This window comes from Odontesthes bonariensis, chromosome 18 (genome assembly GCF_027942865.1).
Source record: "Odontesthes bonariensis isolate fOdoBon6 chromosome 18, fOdoBon6.hap1, whole genome shotgun sequence".
Taxonomy (NCBI): Eukaryota; Metazoa; Chordata; class Actinopteri; order Atheriniformes; family Atherinopsidae; genus Odontesthes; species Odontesthes bonariensis.
This window is the reverse complement of record NC_134523.1, coordinates 18,809,041-18,834,214: the sequence shown is the minus strand read 5'-3', so window position 1 is coordinate 18,834,214 and position 25,174 is coordinate 18,809,041. Positions and strand designations below refer to the sequence as shown.

The following is a 25,174-nucleotide window of genomic DNA, read 5'->3' as shown; positions in this document are numbered from 1 at the left end:
TGCATGTCTTTTAATACCTGAGCATACTTCATTTTCAGCATGTTGTTGCGGTCATTTTTTTGTCTGTTGCCTGGTTATGCACGAGCTCTTCAAAAGTATTTATTTTTCCTTCTTTTTAAAACCAGATTCAGCTTCCCTGAATCTATACATGATTACTGGACAGATACCTGGAAGACTTCAGAGATTTTTAAAAAAAAAAACAACCTTATGCGGTTTAAAGTTAAATAGCTTAAATGTACAGTATTTTAGAGTTTTAGAGACCCCTTTAAATCTTGTTGCTTACCTCAAGTGCTTTAACTTCCCACCAGGATGCAGCAATGCACAGAAACCGTGCCATCACTACTGTTTGTGGTTGCAGTTGTAGTATTTAGCCCAGAACCAGAGAAACAATGCTCCTCATGTTGGTCCTTGATGCTTGTGAGTGTTAAATTCCTCAAAACATCTTCAATCTACAGCAAAGTGAAGTCGTGCGGGTATTGTTGATGTCAGCTGGAGTCAAAGTATACTGAGTGACTGCATCTTCTGTCATAGCTAACAGAAGACGGTGCCAAACCATACACCAAGATTTTTTATGCAACAGCAGAATTCACACCTCTGACTCAGTCAAACCATGGAAACAATGCATGGATTGAAGACAGCTCACTTATGTCTTCAGTCAAGTCCATGGACAATAGACCCAGTAGCTTGTTTGAAGCTTAAATGTGAATCTGCAAGCCTCCATCTCTGAGAACTGTGATCCCTTTGACCCCTGACCTTTGACTCCGTTTAATTCCTTTCAGGTTGGTAGTTTGATTCCCGTGTTATTCATTTATTTATTTTCTTTCAATAGGGCAAATGCTCGATCCACCCTCACGAGTCCAACAGGAACGCCAATCTGCAGCCGCAGAGGAGGACGCCAACTTCCCTATGTCCCGCCAAAAGGAGCTCTGGACAGAAGTATGTATGCTGGGGAAGTTGGATGCCTGTCACATTTTACCAGAAAACAAATCCACATACAACTTATATGTTAAGTCTATTTTTCCACACATATGTTAAAGATTCACAGCAGTTACTTTATTAAAGGCAAATAAACACTGAACGTTGGTGTGATAGCAATTCTAACCAAATGCTATGATTCTATAGTGTTCACAAATACACACTCTCATTGGCTGGTGTCCAAACACCCTCCACCAACAGACTACAGCCCAAAAATGTCCCAAACACTGAGAAGAAACAAGGAAACTAAAAGCAGAGGGCAGTGTCATGCAAAGAAATACACACACCTCTACTGCTCCATTAAACAGGATTAAGAGGAATAACTATGGTATGAGTCTATAGGATGGATTTGTTATTATTATACTCCTAAGTAAACCGAATGAAGTTATAAAAATACATCTTTAGAAGTTGTTTTGAAAGATATTTCAGTTCATAAATAAGAAAGCTATAAAACTCAACGTCAGCATCTAACATGTTCCAGTCTGCTGAAAGCTGAGACCGTAATTAAGGGTTGTAAAAAGCTTAAAAGATAATAGCTGAAAATTATGAGTCATTGCTGTAAAGATATCGATAAGTTTTTTATTTCTTTCATTTTAAACTAAATGTTAGGACAACATCACTGTGTCTCAGAAATTAACTAATTTGAGTTCCTAACTTTCAGTTAAACTGTCTGCTAAATCACCAGAAATATTGATAATGTAAAAGACTGGAGGACCTTGAAATCAAAGGTCGGTGTTGTTTGAAAATTGAGAACTCGGATTGTCAAACCAGCTGTAAGGATTTCAGTTTGAACTGATGATATCTGGGTTTTTATGGCTTTTATGGTGGGATCTTCAGGCTTTACTTTTTAGTGTGTTTCTGCTGGTCACCAAGGATTAAATGGATTAGCATATTCATTTGATTTGATTAATTTAATTAAGAAAAATCAGGTTTTAAGACTTTTGTGGTTTTATGTTGTGCATCTTATTATTTTTTTTATTAGGTTTTGTTCTTTCAAATAATTAAATGTTTTCTGTTTTTCAAGAAGTTAATTGGGGAAAGGTTGCAGTAGTAATTTAACAGTAAAGCAAATTATTCTTGAACAGCTTGTGCCATCGTTCCATGATAGCTGAACTGTATGGCAGTTATCTTTATCATCAATACATCTGATAGTTTTCTTTGTTGTGTACATACAGTGAGCAAACTGTCAGTGACAATTTTCCATCATTACATAGCCAAGAATTGATAAACAAATTCTTGGTGAGGATGGATTTTGACTTCACAGTTACAGAAAATTAGGAAAACAACAAATATTTAGTTTTAGATAGTCCTACCAGAGAATTTCTGCAATTTTGGATGGGGAAAAAAAATCATTCTCTATTAATTGCTTTAGTTAGTTACTGACCTATCAGCTAAGAAATTATTAAACTGACATGTTTAGTGGGGTTCTGCGGAGGCCCGTCAAGGGAGTCAACCAGTATTGCCAAGTAGGAGCACAAGATATGACAGTGAAGGTCATAGCAGCCTAATGCTGAGTTGTGTCTTTCAGATGGAGAACCCCCCGACCCTGTACTGACAGGTACTAACTTTAACAGCTGAATGCTCTTTATCTGCTTAGCAATAGAACAGTTCCTATTTGTAGTTTTAAAAAGGGAACCTTGTAGTGTTCGTAGTTGTATGTAATTGCTGATAAGAGGAAACCGTTTAAGATCTCTGTAATGCAGCACTATTCTTATACCACATTGGTTTTTATACTGCTGTATTTCTTCCAAAAGGCTTTGCAAGCTTAAGTCCTCGTGATTTATATCAGCAACTCTAATCAACTAAAGGCTCCGTCAACAGTTAGCTAAAGTAAAGTCATGACAGAAAAAAAGACATTTAATCCTCTTTGACACAGTACCTATGGATGAAGGCAACGTACCAGAGCTGCCACAATAACATTTTATCTTTTTAATAATTAATGCAACAAACATATTCATGAATTCATTTTTTTAAGTGGAAGCAGCAAATGCACCTATAGACACGGAAACTTGTTCCGTCCCATTTGGTTGATTCACTGTGTTTGAAGCAGACTCAATTTTTCCATCAAATAAGCTTCTGATAAGTTTTTTTTGCCACAAAAATCTGAGAGCTTCAATAATCAACTGTTTACACCATCAATCATGTGTGGCAAAAGTTGACCTGGAAATAATCGTTTGTGTCAGTTCAATGAACTTTTGATTTGTAACAATTGCGAGTAGTCATTTAGTCTGCTTTCAAATGACCATGACCTTTTTGGTATTTAAAGGTGATTGTCCAATTTGTCTGGATCATGACACTAGAAGGCAGGAGCAGCTAATGGCTTAATTAGTTACTTCATCTTAGTGTTCTCAGAAAAACTAGTCATGTGTTTGGTCAGTCTCTGAAGCTGGTCGTGTGGACATTCATCCTCTCATTCTATGTTTTCATTTGTGTCTCATTTTTTGTTTCCCTTTTCTCTACAACATTCTGCTGTCTGTCAGTTTCGGCCATGCCAATCACAGGGGCACAGGCAACAACCGTAGTCCCTCCCACTCCATATCATCAGGTCCCTGCCCCTATCCCCAAACAAGCCCCTGCTCCATTAAATCATCAACCACCTCCTGTTATACGAGTCCAGGGACCGCCTCCTCCTCCTCCTACGTCCACTCTAATCCACCCAGCACCTGCACCTGTACGTGCACCTGCACCTGCACCTGTACCTGCACCTGTACGTGCACCTGCACCTGCACCTACACTCGCACCTGTGCCTCCACCTGCACCCGCACCTGTGCCTCAGCCTGCACCCGCACCTGCACCCGCACCCGCACCCGCACCCGCACCCGCACCCGCACCTGCACCCGCACCCGCACCTGCACCCGCACCTGCACCCGCACCTGCACCTGCACCTGTGCCTCCTCCTGCACCTACACCTGCACCTGCACCTGTCAATGCTCCAGTCCAGCCCCCAGCTCCTGTTATTCAAACACAACCACCTCCTGAACCCACCTTGCCCCCTGCACCTGCTCCAACACCTGTCCTAACACCTGCCCCCTCACCAGCCCCCTCACCAGCCCCACCCCCACAGACTCCAGGTGTGTACTTCACAAATGTGGCATGTCTGCCTAGTCAATGTAGAGTAGTAAAACCAGTAGCTGTTTATTATGTGTGTGTGTTTGTGTGTCTCAGATATTCTTCACCATCAATATCATTCATTTATATGCTCGTGTTTGTTTACGTTATGTTGAAATAATCTCACTTCACACCCGCACGTATCAGATCCAGAGAGACGCTCAGCGACACCTGGAGGGACTAGAAAAGGCAAGTCCAGGTTCAAGTAGATCTGATGATGAGTTCAGGTGATCCAATCATTGTGTAAAGTCAGGTGTTACTATCTAAGTGTGGTTATAATGAACACAGAGGTGTGAGTCTTGCATGTTAAACTGGTTTGATATTAGCGGGATCACCTGAACAGAGCCTGGGTGTCACTGTAGTCTGACCAATCACCTGTCTCTGTCTGAATGGTGCAGAGGTCACATGGGAGGACCAACAGAAGAAAACACTAAATGGTATGGTAATGCCTGTTAGCCCCCACCGTGTGCAGATAGGTAGTGTCTAGATCATGTGACCTAATTGTGAGATATTAGCACTTGAGTCTGCGATGAGATGATGATAAAGGCTTGTGGATTTTGTTTGTTATAGTCTCTGCAACTTATAGAAGTTCTCCAGCCTCCGGTCTAGACCCCCACCCATATTTAAATCCATCATTCACTGACTGATCGTAGAACTGTATATTGTTCCATAATCTAGAAATAGTAGCAAATAGCAACTTTACTTGTTATTGCAACTTCTCATTCTTGCTTCTATTGTTTTATATTCTTGAAGCAGGAAAAAATAAAACACATGCAATTTTTTTAAGAGAAAAAGAAGAGGGCCCAGTATTGAACCCTTAGGTACACCATGATGATGTTCATGGTAGCTAAAGAAATTGAGTTTCCATAAACCTGTGAATAATGTATATTGAGTCATTCTAATCTATATAAAGTAAACATTCTCCTCAGTTTTTCTTAATACAGTTTTGTTTGGTTAATTTTCTTTACTGTGCAAGAAACATAACAAATAAAGAATTGAATGATAAATGAATCAAAGAAATTTAATTACTTGTCTTATCTGGCTTCATCTACCACAATATTGAATGATATATGTGGCTGTAAAACATACCAAGTAAAGCTTCTGCACACTCGTGGGTAATTTCTTGTTGAGTTAATTTTCTTTTGTTTTCATCTATCGTTTTCATTTGAAGGAGAGGCGTTATCAGCGAGCAGAGAAGGTAGAGACATTTCTTTCTCTTTTGTATTTTCTCTTGGAGCTGCTGTGTACTTAGACTTCATTTTCAGTGTCGTTCTGTTGAATTTTCATCATTTGAGTTGGTTTTTCTCGTGTCAGCAGATGTCAGGCTTGGTAATGTTGTTTATGCAAAAAGAAAACCATCTGATGAAAATCTTCTGCAGCAAAGTCATCCTTGTCACATTTCCTTCTCTATCAAGTCATTTGATCGCTGGTGACTTTTCGATGTTTTTATGATGATTTGTTCCACTGTGGCATGAACATTATGTCATACGTGATCTCACTTCGGTCTTCTTTATATAAATCCACAATTACAATGACAACGCTGTCCATAGAGCCAAAGCAGAGACTGACTGCACACTAAAACCGTGACACAGACTTAAACCAACATCAAACGAATGACATCACCAAGGTTGTAATAAACTAACGCTTTTCTTTTTTCTCTGCAGGTGTGATGAAAGATCCTACAAAGGTAAACGTACACTACAGCATTACAACATTCGACGTATGTTACTTGTGAGGTTGCACACCTGCTCACCTGTTTGCTTGTCCTTTGTCTCCAGATGAGAGACAGTCTATCCTTTAAATCATCAGATAGTGACGTCAGTGATGTTTCGGCCATGTCCAATGCCTCTGAGAACCGCTCCATTCGAAAGATCAGGTGAGAGAAGGAACCAGCCACGGAGTAAGCACCAATCACAGTCTGTGAGCCAGAAACAAAACACAGACCAGGCTGAAGTAGAAAAAAAAAAGAAGAATATCACTAATTTGCAGTTGATAAACACAAAACACAGTACAACACGCACTCTCTCTTATACTAGTTCAATTGTGTTGAGCTTTGCATGGAGATAAAACATGGAGATAAAAGGTAAACGCATATGAGGAGATGTGTCTTGACTAGTTACTAGCAGCAGCACACACAGCTCAAACAGTATGCACAACAGCCTCACATCCAATGATGCATTAACCATGCATTCATTGTTTTACTGTTCTTTTAAAGACGAAATGTCTGTGTGAGCATGTTTTGCTGGTAAGTGTTTTAGCTTGCTATTTGTTTGCATGATCATGTCCTGTTTATCTATTATCATCATTCTGCATGTTTCTGGATGCATGTGGCTGTTCTCCCCTCTGATCGGCTGAGACAGTCAGATGGAATCTGTGGAGGGCCAGTCAGTGGAGGTGGGGGCAGGATCAGAGGGAACACAGGAAATAGTGGGGGCAGCAGAGGGACAAGCCACGCTGCAGAAGAGCGAATCAGTGGAGGAAGGACAGGAGGAGCCTGAGCCTGAGCCTGAGCCTGAGCCTGAGCCTTCAAAGTAAGAAACCGACCAATGACATGTGGCTGGAATCAGATCAGTTATTCCAGCAGTAGCAGTGGGTGATGATGACCCTTTCCTCTGTGTGCTGTTGTGATGTGTTCATACCACACAGGTGTCAGACGGTTGTGTTTGCTCCTCTTCCTTTCAAGTCATCTACCCTTCAATTGATTGTTTTAGCCCCTCCCATTTAAGAGGTTGTATTAGTATCCCCCTGTCAGGTGTGTTTGCATTCCCCGCCTTCTGTGACCTGAACTACAAAGCAGGATTATTAATATATCATCAATCATATATACTGTCCATTAACACTGTCAACATTCCAATAAAGCTGCTTATTCAAATATTTCTGTTGTTTGCCAGATAATGAAAAGAGCCTGAAAAAGTGACTAGTTTGGTCTCTACCAAAACTTTAATTTTAGAAGTGCAGCGTTATCTGATAAAATTACCATTGAAGTAAGTAAAAGTCTGAATTATATTAAGTAGAAGTATCAAACGGCTGTTCCGCAGCAGAGGAGGGACCTTACTCTTGCTAGGTAGAACTGGTTATTTGTTCTAAGAGTTGCTTGATTATCTGTTTTGATAAAAGTTGTTAACAGGGTCTAAAAAGTAGATTAATCTGATGAAAAAGCAATGGCAGTGTCTGATTCCTCCTTATGTTGCAGCTGTGAATTTGTTTTACACTGCATCACAAGATGGATATGTGGTGTGACACTGTTTAAAAAGTGTGAATTGGGTTAGTCTTGTGCTCAGCATGTGATACTTAAGGTGCCTTTTGACTGTGATTCGTCATCTGATGCCAACTCCCCCCATTTGACATGAACGCCCTTATATCCAGAGTCAGAGTTAAAGATTTCGGGATCTGACAGGTGTGATTGTACCTCTCTCCTCCTCCAGGCCAGCAACAACCCCTGGAGCTCCTCTCACCAAGTCCTCTAGTGTCGGTGGTGAGATTTGTTCATTGGGAAGAAATAATGATGATGACGATGATGACAAGAAGCGTCGCTCAAGCTTTGGAGCAAGGATGATGGGAATGGTCGGATTGGGAAAAAAGAGTCAAAGCGCCTCCCAGCTCAACCCAGAGGGCAAGTCCTAGTTTAACCAATAAATGTCACTAAGAAATGTAAAACCCACCAAGGACTCAGTTGGTACTGGTATTCCACAAGGATCGGTTTCAGGTCCCCTGCTGTTTACTTTAAAATCAGTTTTATGAATAAATATTGTAATGTCTGCTTTTACACTGAGGTCATCATCTTAATTTTGATTCTTACTCACAAATGAATCAATGTTTCTCCAGGTTACAACTCTGCTGACTCCAAGTTTGTTATTATTATATGTTCAAAGCTGAAAACTATAATCCATATTTATGGTAAATGAGTGTGGTCTAAGAAATACAGTTCAAGAACACCTTGTAAACAATTTAATTATGTCATTTAAATTGTTTTCTGATAGAGCTTATTTAAAAAAACTAACTCTTCATTATGTCCAGTGATGACCCATTTCGAGGATTAAACCCAAAACCAACTAACATGCAACCTTAAAAAATATCTACATAGTTCTGTTTCACTGTAGTTGCATTAAAGAAAGAACAGGCTCAACCTTTTCTCCTGATCAGTTACATTGATTAACCCAGAGGATGAGATAAGATAACTGATGTTTAAAATGTCTGTCTCATTCAGTAATGCTCTGCCTCTGTTAGTAATGTTTTCAAAAAACACATTTGTGAATTTTAGACACAAAGCACCAACAAGACGATGAGAATAAGCAGGAAATATGCAGCCAGAGGCCAACGTTGGATAAACTCTAATGCATAATCCCTGCATAGATGTGTGACTTAATTAAACAGTTGAGATGTTGATGACTTCTGAGTGAAAGAGATTATGAAGCCAGCTCAAGCAGTACAACATGGCATCAGTTCTAATAGGCTGACCACTGCATCTACACTTTCCACTTTTTTACTTGAATGTTTTCTGTCACATCCTGTGGGCAGCATGAAATGACTGATACTTTCCATTTTTCCATTGACCCATACAGAGGAGGAGAAGAAGAAGAAGGTGGTGCGACTTCCTGTCCAGAGGAGTGTGGAAACTGGTTTGGCCGTTGAATTTAAATCCCGATTCACCAGACAACCAAGTCGAGATCCAGATGCTGAGGACCCGAAACCCGGAGCGTAGGCATCTCTTCTGTTTCAGCTTACACTCGTCTCTGACACTCTCTTCTATAATCACTCTCAATCCTCTTTCGACTGTTTTTAAATCTATTATTCCTTTAACTCTCAGTTCTTCATCCCTCCTCATTTGTATCTAGTCCCCCTTGTAACTTGGTCACTGTTTCATTTATTTTTAACTCTAAACTCAGTATCTCTCCTTTTTCCTTTTATCCCTCCCCTTTGGATTTATGACTCCTTTTCCCACTGCTATCCTGGTTTTACTGGTACTCTGCTTTAATGTGTCGGTAATGCCTTTCTGCTGTCTTTCCTTAAAAAATGTCTCTTCCCCCTTTTTGAAAAGTTGGGTTTCTTTACATTCTCTCTTTTTTCGTGTCACTGCCAATTTAGAGTCATTCTCCCTTCATCTGTCTCTCTCTCCTCTACTGATGTCACCGTCGTCTCTCTCTGTTGAATATTTAATTTATTTAATTCTTTAGCTTGGATTTTACATCGGGTGACATTTGTTTCTGTAACACTGCCCTTTGTCCTCTACGTATCATCAGTCTCATATTTCCGGGAGTGAAGTTGGCAACAGACAAACAGTTCACTGGCTTCCTGGAGGGATTAGGCCCCGCCCAGCTGGCTGGACGGCAGACCTTGGCCACACCCCCCATGGGTAAGAATATATATTGATATTGTTAAGCCATAAATGTCCGTACATTTGTGTTTTGTATTAAGACATTAGTCCTAATATTTGTATTTTTTATTTCCATATAATTATTTATGTATATACAGTATATTGTGTCCCAAACTGGGTGCCTATTCATGTTTAGTGTTTGTATTGCATTCATAATCATAGATTAGAAACTCACTGGCTCTCGCACTGCAGCTTCACATTTACTTTTTTTTTCATTCTAACATCACAAACCTACATTTTTTTTATGTTGTTTGTGTAGATTTATGTTCATCCATATGTTTTAGATGATGGGAAATAGTATTTGTATTTTTTTTTAATTAATCTTTAAATGTATATATATATATATATATATATATATATATATATATATATACATACATACACTGAGACATTTGTATTGATGCTCTGAGGGTTATTGAGTGCTACAGATCTCAAAAGGAGCAGAGCCTGATGAAGAAAAAGGCGGAGTGGAGTCTGTTGGGTCACTCCAGGTCCTGCAATGATCCACTTCAATAGAGGTGTCGCTGTAGTGTTTTATTTCTGTTATTTTAACTAAAGCGTGTCACCGAAATTAAGTTGAGACCTAAGGAAAGTATGTGATTTTGTGAAAAAGGGCATAATATGTCTCCTTTAAAACCACAATAAGACACCTGTGGCTCCGGTTAGCTCAACTGATTGAGCAGGTGCCCCTATTTACAGAGGTGGATGCTCCTCAACACAGCTGCCCTGTGTCTGAGTCTCTGTCTTTGCTGCATGTCATCATCCCATCCCTCCTCTCTTTGTCCCCATTTCCTGTCAAGCAGCTTTCAAATAAAGGCCATGAAAATCCTGAAAATGTATTTTTTTTTAACTTGACATATAACATTAACTGCTCTGATTGGTTCTCTGTTGATCAGGGGACATCCAGATTGGGATGGTCTACAGGAAAGAGCGTCTGGATGTGGAAGTGATTCGAGCCCGGGGTCTTGTGGGTAAACAAGGCAACAAGAACACTCCAGGTGAATTTACCTCGAACACTGTGTATATTAGCACTCATAGCACTATACTGCCAACAGTGTACGAAACTATTTACTATTCTGTGCTACACTATCTGAAACACTGTTTCTAAAAACACTGGGATGCTATGTAAAAGTAGATGAAAACATCCAATGTTAATGTAGATCTTGTTGATAAAATAGTACAAAGAAACATGTCAAATGTTGTAAATGAGAAATGTTATTGCTAGAGTTGTGCTTTGTCAAATAAAATCTATCAAAGAAAATGCAGTCTGAACAGTTAAACAACACTCTAAAATCAAACTAGACTAATTAGAGTTGTGATATTAATTTGTGTATTGTGGAAATCAGTGTTTTTGTTTAATATTTACAAGTGTTTTACAAGGATCCATGTATGACGTGCTACTGATATCCAGGTGAGGGAGAGCTCAAAGCGCCACCCGGTGGCTGCAGGTCGACACATTTTTCTTCTCGTCACATGCAATAATATGCATATAATTTAGCTACACTACAGTCTTTGTAGTGTACTAAAAGTACACAATAGTGTAACACTTATGTTTCACAAGGAAACCCAAAATTCAGCACAATAAAGCCAAGAACTGACCAAAATAATAATAATAATGCCTCAAGTTCTGTAAAAATGATCCTCAAAAGTTGTAAAAATGAATGGTTGAGTCGAAACATTATTTTTATAAAATTTATGAAAAGAGCAACAAACTGTACTTGACTATTAATCTGTTCTACTCTAAAGTGCACAGAATTATGTTGGAAAAATAAATCTGTACAGTTGCACACTGTACTTTACTGTAGTAAACTTATAATTAAACAAATGCATCTAATTAAAAGAATGTACCGTAATGCAGTTAGATTTGCTGAAGCTGAGCTGCGTCTGTATATTTTGCTAATACAGGTTGTATGTGTATTTTTGCAGCTCCTTACGTTAAGGTGTATCTAATGGATAACGGGAAGTGTGTGTTGAAGAGAAGAACTCGTCTGGCGAGAAAAACTCTCGATCCTCTTTATCAGCAACAGCTACAGTTTGAAGAAAATCCTGAAGGAAAAGTGCTGCAGGTACAGACACACGTTTACCTGTCATCCAAAACTTCACACGTATGACATGCATTCGTACATACATACATATTCCATACCTGGTTTATCCACTTGAGGTTTGTGGGGGAGTAGTTGCCTTTGGATGGGGGCAGGGTACATCCTGGAGAGGTCGCTAGTCCATCACAGGGCCCATCAGTGACATTATATTAGAAGAAAAAAAAAACCTCACAAATATTTTAGAAGTCAACATTAAATCAGTCGGATCATAAACATGTAATATTAGATTTTATATTTTACCTTTGGGTAAAATACCAAGTCACACATGAAAACGGTACCAATAGCTCTACCACCACTTCACATCTGCCTGCCACAGTCAGCATACTGAAGTTGAGATATCCATCATATTTGACCACGACAGCCGACTCCAGGTGTGCTTTGTTGCTTTGTCACTACCAACAAACACTCATCAATGTTGTATTAGATGATGAATAATAACAGAAAATGTTTCCTGTGTAAGATGCCTTTTCGGGGAATGACAAAAGTCAGGACTGAAAAACCTTACCTGGCTGCAAAATCTTATGTCATGTGATGTTTTATTTTTCCCAGTTGGAGTTTGTAAACTCTGACTTCCCAGCATGAACTCAGGTGTGTGGTGTAACTCAAGTCTAACCTGTCTGTCTCTGCAGATCATCGTCTGGGGCGACTACGGGCGGATGGACCATAAATCCTTCATGGGCGCTGCTCAGATCCTGTTGGATGATTTGGACTTGTCCAACATGGTGATTGGCTGGTTTAAACTGTTTCCTGCCACCTCATTGGTGGACCCTGCCTTGGCCCCACTTACCAATAAGGAGACAGAGAGCGGCAAGTCGTAGCATCAGGAGACGGGAGTGACTGCATCGTCTAAGTAATGGACCAGGAGCGAACAGGAGGGGTCACATTGTTGCTGGATGGGGTTTAAAAAAGTCCTGTGATCCTCCTGTGCTGCTGCATGCTGCATGATGATGTCACGTCGATGACGTTCCAGTGCCATGATGACGTCACCGGGAGAAGGGAGGCTCTATCCCTCAACCCAGTGAGGGCAGGGCCACGCAGCAAAAGATGCTTTACAAAGATAGGAGAGGCTAAACGGCCTCAAGCTGCCAGCCAATCACAGCAGCTCCTCAGGAGTCATGTGACTGTTAGAGGCATGTCCAGGACATAGAAACTCAAATCTGTCGCTCGATAGTTCCCATGGAGACGCAGGAACATGGAGGTCTGCTTCTTTATGTTTTTGCATGGAACATTGAAAAGATTAGACCATAAAAAACATCTGAAAAAAAAAGAACATGAGAATGTCGCCTGAAAACTGGAAAATAAAAGATTCTCAAAGATTCTCAGTTGTTCTGTTTGATAAAGTTCTGGGCTTGTTGGGGAAGGCGACTTCAGAGCCATGAAGTTCTCCTAACACATTTCCAGCCTTCTAAAGAGATATTTTTTCTTTTGTTTGATTTCACTTTTCAAAGTGGGGTTCTGTGAAGTATTCATGAGTGAACAGTTTCTTACCTTTAGAAGCAAATAGCAGAACGCTCTTATTTTGGAGGATAAGGGAGTCTAAGCTAACAGCAACTCAGAAGGGGGCTAAAAGAAGTGCAAACTTTTACCATCTAAAACAACTTAAACCTCAAAACTGTCATAGGGATTTAAGTGCTGTATAGAGTGATGTTTACCACCAACTTTTAAATTAGACAGTCGTTATTCTGTCACTATTTTCTTACTGGTAGAACATCTGTGTAGGCCTCTCAACATATCCTGCTGCTGATCAACTGTGACTATAAAAAACTCGGATCTAATCCCAGAATACCAACTAGAAGACGGTAAAGATGAAAGAAAAGCTTGGAAAAGCACACTCCTCCTCCTCTAATTCCTGATAGACTTGCTGATCAGTGGCATGATATGCTCGGGAAGTGAAGGGGAAAACACAAAGTAAATAACTGAGATGGTCAAAAATAACTCCAAGGTACTACATGCTAATGTGATGCCATTCAACATAAATGGTTCTAGAGTGATATTTAGGATCAGAAACAGTGACCTCAGTTTTTGCTAAATTTAGAAGTAGAAAGTCACAGCTCATCCAGTCCTTTATGACTTATATCCAAGACAACTGTGATTTAAATACAGTGGCTTCATTGATATGTAAACCTGAGTATCATCAGCATAACAGTGGAGATTTGAATTGTGTTTTCTGTTGCCCAAAAGAAGCATGTGTAGTGAAAACAAGTGGTCTGAGTCCAGAACCCTGTGGAATGTCGTAACTAGTTTGGGTTTGTGTGGTGGACATGTCATTTACACGTACATGTGAAGGCGCTCTGACCACGGTCTGCTATCACTTTTAAACTTTAAAAAGACACCTGGAAAAATGTTTTAAGGCTAAAGATTCTGCTCAAATCTCTGACACACCCTGATTTAAGATGCGATGAAAATTAGAAACAAAAAGAGAATGCAACAATTTGCAAATTATATAAACTTTATATTCTATTAAAAATAGCATCTAGACAGCATGTCAAAAATAATCAAATAGAGGAATTTAATTCTTACAAATATAATACTTACAGAGGTGGGAATTGTGCACATTTACCACTTGGGTCACCTCTCCTTTTAAAAATATTCTTTTGCACATTTCTAACAACACATTGAATGTTTTTAAAGTTTGGAAAATGAAATGCAGAATGTTTTTTTTTTGTACTGGAGGAATAAACCGTTTCAATGAGGACTGTGGGATGACCTTTTTATACCTAGTTATGTTACTCAGCAATTATCAGTTGTAAGATATTCCACCAGGTACGTGTGTTAGTTTTAAAGCAACACACAGTTTTCCAGTCCTCTTTTGCCAGCGTCTTAAAAAAAGCTGCTGCGAGCGTCAAACTTAAAATCTGTGTTTGAACTATTTGAAGTCTACTACAGGGTGTAGATGATCCTTACATTTGTTTGTATTTCCTTTTTTAAACACAGCATCACAACTTGTTTTGGAAACACAAACATGAGGTCCTAAAGGTATAAATTTCAAACAATCGTCACTGAACTGGTTCTTCAAGGTTCTCTGAGACATATCTCTGATATGTCCGAAAGTCTGTCATTTAACTGAGTATTTTCACATGCTATAACTGAACCCTACTCCTTTGAATCATTCATTTCTTTGTGTTAATATCCCTGCTCTCTACATCACTCTAGAAATCATCTCCTTTAATTACAGTTTAAAACAGGGATGTCCAAAGTCGGTCCTGGAGGGCCGCTGTCCTGCAGGTTTTAGATGTTTTCATGCTTCAACACACCTGATTCAGATGAAATGGATCTCTTCAAAAGATTGTTAAGTTCTGCACAAGCCTACTTATGATGCATTGATCTGAATCAGGTGTGCTGAAGCAGGGAAACATCTAAAACTTGCAGGACAGCGGCCCTCAAGGACAAGATGTGGACATCCTTGGTACAAAAGATTTCAGATCAGATGTATTTTCAGCATTACCTCAGTTGTAATTTTCAGATTTGATATTCCTCTTTTTGTGTGATGCAGCGGTAGCAAAATGGTCTTCTTATGTTGCATGTTTTGTTCAGGTGCTCCGTTGTCTTCCCACAGTCCAAAATCATGCAGATCATTCTAAACTGGTTGTAGATGTGCCTCTGATGAATCCTTTCCAGCTTTGGTAACCTGCTCCTTGACTCTGCACAGGAGTTCTGACAGGATGTGAAACATTTTCCACCAACTTCTTATTTTGAGAAACTCCAAGTGTTAAAATGTTATGAAAGAAGTTGTTTCATTTATGATTTTGAAAATCTGGGAAATGGATTTAAAAGAGGAAAAATGTCCCAAACTGTAGAAGAATCTGGTTCAGACGCATTCTATGACCTCACCAGCAGAGGGCAGCATAGCTTTAACTATAAAAGGGTTTTCATAAAAAGTACATACTGTTGTTAAAGTACATAACTAAAGTGTTAGTTTCAAATGAAAATGTGTCAACAAAGAGGAAATCAAAGTGTCTACCGTCAAGTCAACCCACATAACGTGAACCTTTAATCTTTAGTGCAGTTTTACCAGGTTTAATTTTACAGACTTAAAGAAAAACACCAAACAAGTTGAATCATGCAGGTCAGAAAAACAGCTAAACAACAGCAAATTAACACAATAATAATAACCATAGTCATAATAATAATAATAATAAATATACACAGTCACACTCACACAAGGTCAGCTGAGTACCAAAAACAGTTAACAAAAGGTCAGAAATACAGACATTTGAATGGCTTTAGTTTAGGGAAGGGAGAGGAGGAGTCACAAAATAAAAAGGTACAATGTTTATATCCCAGCTGTATCTGATGCTGCCAGGCTGGTTATGGACCTGGTTCTGATCTTTCCAGAACCTTTTCATCATAAAAACTCTTTAAATGGTGTCCTACACACCTAGTCCCAATTCATCTTCTTTTGGAACCGGTCAGAACCGAACAGGCAGAGACACCAAACACCAGGAGGGAACCAGACAGGAGTTTAAGCTAGAACAAGCAGCATGAAAAAAAAAACAGCTACAACACCATGACCAGGGTCATGTGACCTGGAGATGAAGCCCAGCATCAGCTGTTAAAATAATGCTCTTTGTGGGTTTAAGTCTACGTACCGATGATTTAGTTTTAAATTAAAAAAAAAAATAAAAAATATATATATATATATATTTATGGAGAGAGAGATACGTACTTATAAAACGCTAACTGATATGACAGCTGTTGTGTTTGTGCTTTGTATTCGTAAGTGATAAACAATAAAATATGTAACTGTGAGGCAACGCAGGAGATGACAGAAAGTAAACATTTAATCTCCTGATCAACACAATGACCATCTTCTCCATTAATGGAAGGTTATTTCTAAATACAGACAATAATACATATCTCCGTCTAAACCACTCCCCCCTGGATGTTATACACAACCACGGGCAATGTGGTGTACCATTAAGTTGAGTAACAGGTTTATCTAAGGACAACATCTCACGGCTGACAGCTGGTGTCAGTGCTGAACCCTCAGGTATCCAATCCTGTACCTGTACCTGGCATACGTCAAATGGCCTCATTGGTTACCAAAAATCCATCTGCTAAAAGCCATCTTTGGCTACCCTTACTGGTCACATGACCCTTATCATTCCATTACACAGACTCAACCAGCAGCCTTTGAAATGGGGGGACCATTTATATGTATGCATCTGATCAGGGGCCTCCACAAATCCATTGGTGAGAAGGTTCCTTATTAAACTTTAATGTTCCATTTATGGAGAACCATCAGTCTGTTTCGTCAGGACTCCTTTTACACTCGTACCAATAAGCAGAACATCTGCCTATGAGGGGGGTGAATGTGGGAGGATGGTGGGTGTGTAAACGGACGGACGAGGGGAACAACGGACAGTTTTCTTGGTCGTACCAATAATAGTCCAATCAGTGATTGGTTTCTTGATCACTGACATCAATGAGAAATAACCTTTACTCCAGCTAGCATGCTAACAAACGCTAACACATGTTAGACTTTAGCTAGCTGTAATCCGGTGTAAGGTGTTAGTTAGCATGTTAGCAAACTGTATGAGAAGTGTTAATATGTCAGTCATAAGGTAACACCTGTCTGTTAGCCAGCTGTAGGTCAGGCAAAAGAAATGCTAATCTGTAACTGAGCATGTTAACCAGCAGTGGGTGAAATTTAAGGTGTGTTTGTCTGTTGGTTAGATAGCATGTTAGCATAGGAGGGTTGTGACGTTAGCTGGTCAGTTAGCTTGTTATCCAGCTATATGAGAAGAGGAGGAAACATCAGTCTCAAAGTTAGTATGTTAGCCTTTTAGTTAGCATGTTAGCTGGCAGGTTAGCCTGTTAGCACAGCAACAACAGCTCGTCATCGCTGCTCTCAGTCTTGCCCGTGGCCTCAAGGCAGGCGTCAGGAATCTGAGCAGTGTGGACCATCCTACAATGTTCGCAAGTCCCGTCCCGCCCTCCTCGACTACTGTGTAAACGGTGATTATGAGGGACATGGCCTGTGGTGGAGGAGGGGTGTGGCTCCAGCAGAGGCTGTCGTACGTCACTAGCCAATGAGGAGGAAGACGAGAACGAGTCAGAGTCGGAAACAGGGATGAGGAGCTCCACATCTTCCTCTTCCTCTCTGCTCCCTCGCCGCTCAGTTGCCTCGGCACCACCTCTTCCTGTCTCCAATTGGCGGAGTGGGCTGTGATTGGTCCAAGTCTGGTTTTGCTGGTTCTGATTGGTTCTGGTCAGGTTCCTGGCAAGGCGGTGCAGGTTCTGGGCCAGACGCTGCAGGGCAGATGTGGAGGGGGCCTGAAGCTCTGAGGAGTGAGATTCAGGATCTTGACTGGAAGTCACCACGGTGACGGGGCTGGAGGGGGGCGGAGCTTCTCTGGGCCGGTCACGGCCTTGGTCTCGGTTCGGCGTAGTGGTCACAGAGACAGCAGTTGCTGCCACTGATACCACGGCCTCAACAGCAGAGGGCGGTGGTGTTTTATGGGGCAGGGGGGCAACTGGCCCACCCACTGCACCCACGCCTCGCTCCCTCCCTCGCTCACTTTCTGTATCCGTGTCATCCGAGTCAGGAGACAGAAGGTCTGAGCCAGAACTCCCAGTGCTTCCAGTGCCAGCGCTGTCCTCCAGGTCAGCTGAAACCAGGGCCAAAGAACCCGACCTGCGAGATCGTGAGAAGCTGAAAAGTCTGCGCCACAGGTTACTATGACGACCAGAGGAAGGGAGTCTGAGTGAGGTGAAGCCAAGCTGAGACCGCACAGCCAGGCGGAGGTTTTCCAGGACTGATGCCTGATAACAGAGAAAACAAGATAAAACCGTCAGAACACGCACGAAACTGCAAACAAAGACCCGACTCTGCCGGTCCACTAAAGTTCACCTTCGGGTTGGTCCGCTTAATTGATAAAGTAGAGCTGTAGTTCTATCCATCTATCAAGACGTTACTGGTTCCTCAGAGTATGTGTAAAGCCTCGTTTCCACTATGCAGTCTGGTATAGGTCGGTTCAGAACGGTTCGCTTATTTCAGTGTTTCCACTACCACGAAAGCGTACCGGTCCCATGGAACCCGTTACCATTTTTCTAACCCTTCTGCTTGGGGTACCTAGCACACAGGACCGGTTCCAGGCTCTGCTCTCCGTTGCTGGTGAGGAGGCTGTGCAGCGGGAGCTCGATGGCGCTGTGCGAAACGAAAAAGTTTTCCAACTGATTGCCGCAAAAATGGCAGACAGTGGTTTCAACAGGACCGCGAGCCAGTGTCGCATTAAGCTGAAGAAGCTTGGAGGTGGTTCCAAATTATGGATGTTATTTGCTATTTACGCTTCGGCACGCACTCCGCCCACCCCTGAGGGTCCCCTTTGTACAGTGGGAATGCAAGCTGACCCGACCCGAACGTACCGTACCGATACAAAGTGACTGCATAGTGGAAACGAGGCTTAATCCTACAAACATTAACAGAGCTATTTGTGATCATTCCTCTGCTGAGCTGAAGGCTCAGTAAATGTTTTCCAAGTCATTTCTCAGTTTGTCTAAAAGCTTATCCAAAACAATCAGACCAAATTCCATAAAACTTGGTTGAGAGATGGAGCGTGGGAAAAATGGCAACCCATAAAAATTTTGTTTTGGTTAATACATATTTTTCAGTCTGAGCAGGTGTGCAAGTGTGAGACATCTTTCAGCGGACAGACACTGTACCTGGCTTCCAGAGCACACCGGGAAATCTTCCACTGGTGGGATCAGTCCCTGTGCAATCAGCTGCCCATAAGACGGGGGCGCCTCCCTTCTCAGTAGTTCTGCCTCCACTCTAGAAAGCTGAGTCTCAAACGACCTGCAAGGAACCACGTTTGAATCTCTCAGATGACACTGACAAAACACACAGCTCAAACAAAGCCTGACTTGAAGGACTTGTGGCAACATGTTAAAGAAATGTCTCAGGTTTACCCACCTGCGTTCAAACATGCGCAAAGAGTAGAGTTTGCAGGTGCAGCCGAGAGCGATGACCAAGAGGAGGCCACAGATCAGGCTACCGATGACGGCGGCTGTAATGACTCTGGTGGGAACAATGACGGGACAACTTTCCTCATCGCTGCCGTCACCACAGTCGTCCTGTGCGTCGCAAACCCACGACTCAAATACACATCGGTTATTCTGCGGAGGTAAAAGATTCTGGTTTTATTTCACTTGTTTTTTAATTAATCAATTAATTTTTTTTTTGCTTTTTTCCCTACAAGCTGCCCGCTTGTGCTGAAATTGTCATGAATAAAAACATTAGCCTCATTTCAAAATGCTTTATTTGAATAATGCACTGTGAGCTCCTACAGCTGCAAATTGTATTACTCAAGTGGCTGGTAGCCGGGCGACTGAGGAAAGCAGAATACTTTCAGATCGTTTAAAAAGAACAAAAAGAAAAGGAAAACAGACTTAATAACTACCAATCCTGCTGTTAACAGCCTGTGGGTGCACAGCCAGGCCTCCATACCTTGCAGTGAAAGTTTCCGGGTTGGCAGAAGAAGCAGTTCTTTTCGTCCGAACCATTGGGGCAGCGGTTCTGGTAGTTGCAGCGGTCCGATCGGGGGTAACAGGCCCCGTTTCTGGAACAGGGGAACTCGTCCTCCTGACATGAAGAACAGTTCAGCTCATCCCGACCATTGGGACAGTGCCAGTACCCGTCGCAACGCTGCTGCTCGGTGTAACAACCCCAGTTCCCCCCACAGGGAACCTCCCAGGGCAGGCAGAACCCATCCACCTGAAAATAAAGAAGCATGAAGGAGGTTAGAAGCTGCCCCACTTAAAAACTACGTAAAATCATAGTAAAAGTGAAACAGAACCAATCCAAGTCAAAATAACTTATCCATCTTAATGTACACAAAACCACGCAGACCGGTAAAAACAGCTGAGCTTTAAAATGACAGAAAAGGCACAAAAACACCAACACACCTGATAGGTGACGTTGAACCCTCTGGCAGCGTTGATCTTGTCAGCATAGAAGTGAATTCTCAGCTGACCTGATGATGAAACCACGGCGACTGGTGCTCTGGAGTCGAAGGCAGTCAGCACCCTGAGGAGACGGCGAGGATTCTCTTCCAGGCCGTCATATACCTTAACATAGTCACCATAACCCGTCCCATCGAGTTTAAAGTCGGTAAACCTCAGGATGACCTGCAGGAGGACGCAGACGCAGGAAGATCAATAATGTTAGTTGAAAACTCAGACAACAACCTGTATGAGAGCTTCTTCAAGCCTCAGCAAACTTGACTGTGTCTGCAGGACTTTGCGTATGAGGACAGAGGTTACCTTCCGGTGGTCGCCGGTGTCAATCAGCCAGGTGCAGTTACTTCCAGGAGGGTAAAAATCCGGGTAGTTTGGAGAGTTGAAAGAACCGTAGAAGTTCCTCAACCGTTCCCCACAGGTTGGCACGTCACAGTCGATCTCATCACCAAGGTCCTGAAAAAACACAAACACATCAGAAACTGACTTTAGGGACGATTCTGCTAACAGGACGTCACCCGGACTGAGCTCAGTAGGTCGGAGACTACCCCAAATTATGTGGAAAAAACATTTAGTAGTAGCCTCAGTGGGGGCAATGCTGTGGAGTGGGGGACATTCATCCATTTCAAAAGATGGATCTCAATAAGAAGGATTCTGGCGAGAACAGCATCGTGTTGGCCTGTGTTCTGTTGGGAAGGAGAACAACTGTGCCCACTTGGGTGATTTGTGGGTTTTACTATGAACTGAAGGTCCAAATTATTGTAAGCAAGACATTCTCTACATATCTTTTTAGGGTGTTTCTGCTGGGCACAATTTTTGTTTGTAGTATTGTTCTGAGGTGTCAAATCAGGAAAGACGACACAGGATTTAATCCATGGGTTTTGACGGCTTTGTGTGCGGCCTACAGCTGAACAGGTCTGTTACCTGGCAGTCGATGCTGCCGTCGCAGCGCAGACTGTGAGGCAGGCACGTGTAGATTCGAGTGTAACGGGACAAGCAGGGGAACTGGTTCAGACTGCAGGGCTGGAAGGAGAATGGCGAATCCACACACAGCTCCTCGTCTGAATTGTCACCACATTCATCCATGGAGTTACAGCGCCACCAGTCTGGAATACACTTCCCGTTGGAGCAGTGGAATTGGTCCACGTCACAGCTGGAAGCCTCTGGCTTGCCTACAACAAGAAGATTTTTTTTCTTTATTAATTACTGCCAGCCACCTGCTAATGGTTCACTAAAAGCGTTGAGGCTTTCTCTGCTCTTCTGGGTGTCTTCCATTTCAGTCCCCGTTCAGAGGATTTACAAGAGCCTCTAATCCAGAATTACATCATCGCTGCCTGCTGTGTAAAAAAAACTGTTATGTAAGAATCAGAGAAGCTGCCAGTCCTGCTGATCAAAGGCTGCTCACGACAGTGAGGTTGTCAGTTCAAATTACCGCTGCGCCGAGAAATCTGACAATCGGCTAACACAGCACAGCTTTATAGACTGAAAGAGCTGTCCTCACCAGTGATGTAGGACAGTCTGAACCCTTTCCCCGTCAGGCTGTCATCAGAGTGGAAGTGGATCCAGACGTGGTCCTGGGAGGAAATGTAAGGGGGCGGCAGGGAGGAACCACAGACCCGCAGGCCATCCAGGCTCTTGTAGCTGCTGATGGACATCCAGTCTGAGGTGCAACGATGTGAACCCTGGAGGTCAAAGTCCTGGAAACTGGAGAGGGCGACAACCAAACACTGTCATGGTCAAAAGTGGACATCCCCCACCTTTTTCTTTTTTGTTTCCCTTTCTAGAGAACAATTATTTTGCCACAGAATTTTTGTCAGAAACAAAATACGACCAAACAAACAGGCTCGAAATACCAAAACATCCACTTAGATTATTAACCTGATTATGCGGAAAGTTCCTAAACCTTTTATATCTTGCCAAGGCTACTCAACTTCCTGTCAGCAATTATAGCTGAATGCAGCTGGTGGCTTCTCTTTGCTAAAATAAAAACATTTTGTTTATTAAACTGACAGACTGCATAAAGCGGCCTACACTTAAAAGCTGGACCCATGCCATAACGCCCTACTTTTTCAAACACATACCTGAACTCTTAAAATCTTCAAAGAAAAATGGTAAAGTAATGCTAATAGTTCAGTGGGAAGTCACATTTATCCAAATATCTGCTGTGCTGCACGCACAGTCTTAACCGTGTGCTTTGATTTCACACCCACAAACCTATAGTTTCAGGAATAAATCAGAACTCTGAAACTTACTTTTAGGAAAAAAATGTACTTTAACATTGATGCACGACGCAGACAAACCTAAAACTTGCCATATGTAAATCATCAAGAAATGTCTGCCCTTTGTTCTGGACTGAAACTCAAAGAGGCCATATCATTTATGATGTAGAAGATTAGATATAATGTTTAAATTGCTATCCACACATACAATGCCCTTGTGTTAAGACAGTATCACTTCCTGTCTGCCCCAGAACAACTTCTTTTCCCACACACGATCATTTCTGGTTCTGTAACCATAGAAACGTTGTGTGCTTTTACCTGATAGTGATGGAGTCTCCGGGTCGTGCTCTAATGTTCCAGCTGCAGTTCAGTCTGGCCGGATACTGAAAGGGCCATCCGGGGCTGGTGATGACGCCGCTGGACGCTCGCAGGAGCTCCGCCACATCACCGCAGGCTGAGCAGAGGGAGAGACACAATCTATTGGAATTGTATGGGAGAGATTTGTGCTGACAGTTGTGATGTCATTAGCGTGACTGTGTCCTCACCGTTAGAAAACCCAGAAACATAGACGTTGTCATTCCTCTGAGAGGCAGCAATGCATCCTGGGAGAGAAACATTGTATAAACCATTAACGAGAAGAAGAACAGCATCACAACGAAGCAAACTTAAAAATCATCTACTTTATTCTGACAAAGCTTCCATCCCATTTTCATCCCGGTTAAAGTTGAACCCAGTTTAGTTTCACCCCAAAAGGAAATCCTTGTGTTTCAACATGGACAACACAGTGAAAACATCACTTACTTCAAATCAAAATGACTGGGTACACAATCTGACCTAAAATATCACGTATTCCTTTTTCTTGATATATATATATATATATATATATATATATATATATATAGCTCAAATTTAGTAGGAACATGTTTATTAATGTATCACACTAAAGGGACAAAAATCATTTTTGATTTGCAGAGTTTTTAATCCAGACATGGAAACAACAGATGTGAAGTTAATACCAGATGGGAGGAGGACCAGTGATTATCTATTATGCAAGGACATCAGCAACTTTAAGGCAATGGGATCACATCAGGACCAACTCGGACTGATGGTTAGGAACTTAGGTGTTAAACGCTCATAGTTACATCAGGGTATTTTCATACTTTAAGACCTTCATCTCAGGAGAACTAATGAAAATCAAACCTGAATAACAGCTTTTAGATCTGTAATTTTAATGAGATTTATGTTCATTACTGAATGAACGTCTGAGCATCATCTCAATTTATCGAATACCATTCGGAAATAAAATAAGGAGACTTTCAAAAACAGAAGAAATAAAAAACATGCAGCCTGACAACCTCCAGATTCTCCAGGTTTTTAAAAGCTTATCCGCAGACGGTGGACTCACCTGACAGGATGAGCAGGTAAACGACACTCTGCCTGCAGTCTGTTCTGAGGGCCATAATAACACTGATATCTCCACCAGCTGCTAGGCTTATTTTGATGAATCTGGTGTAGATGATGAGTCCAAGGTCACTGAACTGAGCGGAGCATGTCAGCCGACCGTAAAACAAACTGACGTGAGATCCTGCTTATCTATCAAATTATTATCTGACACATATGAGATTCATCAGGTAAACTACCCTAACCTAACTGCTAACTGTGCTAACATCGCAGCTAACCTCTCACATCATAAACTGTTTGCTGATGGAAACAAAGACATCCGAGTCCCGTTAGCACCAGCTAAGACTAGCGTTGCCTTACTAGCCGTTAGCAGAAAATCGACCCGTTCACCAAAGGCTTCATCACATGAACAAGCTCTGATGTCTCCACGCACCAACACATACTGGCATTAAATACGACAATCTAATCCTCATAAAGACCAGTTATGTGGCTACAATTTCGACACAAGTATGAATCACCGCAAACTAAACAGCCGGACTCCGGCTGAGAAGCCTAACGGTACTAACGCTCGGCGATTAGCCGCAACATGCTAACGGAGCTACACGGCCATCCAGCCAAGCCGTCCTCCAAGACAGCAACTAGGACGTGAGGCTTAAAGCGGGGCAGCCAGAGCGGGTCAATGCGAGATAACTAACAGAACCGGGACAGATGTTAGCAGAGCGACTGTAGCTCTAGGTGTCGGCCCGACCGCATCTTTATGTTCAGCGATAGCTGATGGCTTCGCGTCGGGCTGAACAACAACAGAGCCAGAACAGCAGCGAGAGCTTGTGTGTGAAGTCCCGCCCCTTCTGTGTACCAGGGTGACGTCACGACCCAATCCACAAACTAAAAGAAAAGTACATTTATTTGTTATTTATTTATTAACTGTAGTGAAGCAGGAATGTCTCGTGGTGTCACGTCATTATAAATGATCTATTTGTTGATTTATTTTAAAAGTAATTGAGCAGCAGTGCGTCTTGCTGATTATTTTTTACCTC

At 41.8% G+C, this 25,174-nt stretch overlaps 2 protein-coding genes across 14 annotated transcripts in view; one reads left to right on the top strand and one right to left on the bottom strand.

Moving 5' to 3' along the window:
• rims2b (regulating synaptic membrane exocytosis 2b) overlaps positions 1-12,877 on the top strand; it is a 41,272-nt gene extending 28,395 nt beyond the window's left edge. For 6 of the 13 annotated variants that reach the window (XM_075450220.1, XM_075450217.1, XM_075450212.1 and 3 more), the window contains 12 exons: positions 830-936; positions 2,504-2,533; positions 5,255-5,281; positions 5,748-5,770; positions 5,862-5,959; positions 6,444-6,614; positions 7,509-7,696; positions 8,646-8,781; positions 9,324-9,436; positions 10,354-10,455; positions 11,384-11,523; positions 12,189-12,877. In XM_075450220.1, coding sequence (XP_075306335.1) covers positions 830-936; positions 2,504-2,533; positions 5,255-5,281; positions 5,748-5,770; positions 5,862-5,959; positions 6,444-6,614; positions 7,509-7,696; positions 8,646-8,781; positions 9,324-9,436; positions 10,354-10,455; positions 11,384-11,523; positions 12,189-12,377 — 1,324 coding nt within the window. In that variant the 3' untranslated portion in view covers positions 12,378-12,877. The other 7 variants (XM_075450215.1, XM_075450214.1, XM_075450219.1 and 4 more) reach the window with 7 other exon arrangements.
• Positions 12,878-15,522: 2,645 nt separating this feature from the next.
• Positions 15,523-24,967, bottom strand: lrp12 (low density lipoprotein receptor-related protein 12). The gene is made up of 11 exons (XM_075449843.1): positions 24,142-24,967; positions 23,282-23,338; positions 23,055-23,190; positions 22,019-22,221; positions 21,442-21,689; positions 20,824-20,973; positions 20,467-20,688; positions 20,009-20,275; positions 19,475-19,677; positions 19,225-19,357; positions 15,523-18,324 (listed from the first exon to the last, which is right to left on the bottom strand). Exons 1-11 carry the CDS (start codon positions 24,194-24,196, stop codon positions 17,377-17,379), a joined length of 2,622 nt encoding a protein of 873 aa, XP_075305958.1. The 5' UTR covers positions 24,197-24,967; the 3' UTR covers positions 15,523-17,376.
• Positions 24,968-25,174: the final 207 nt, after the last annotated feature.

Coding starts and splice junctions, on each gene's coding strand:
- lrp12 (XM_075449843.1), bottom strand. CDS start 24,196: ATGGCCCTCAGAACAGACTGCAGGCAGAGTGTCGTTTACCTGCTCATC. Junction 22,222..23,054: donor GGAGACTCCATCACTATCAG/GTAAAAGCACAC, acceptor CGCCCTCTCCAG/TTTCCAGGACTTTGACCTCC. Junction 19,358..19,474: donor TTGCGCATGTTTGAACGCAG/GTGGGTAAACCT, acceptor GGTTCCTTGCAG/GTCGTTTGAGACTCAGCTTT.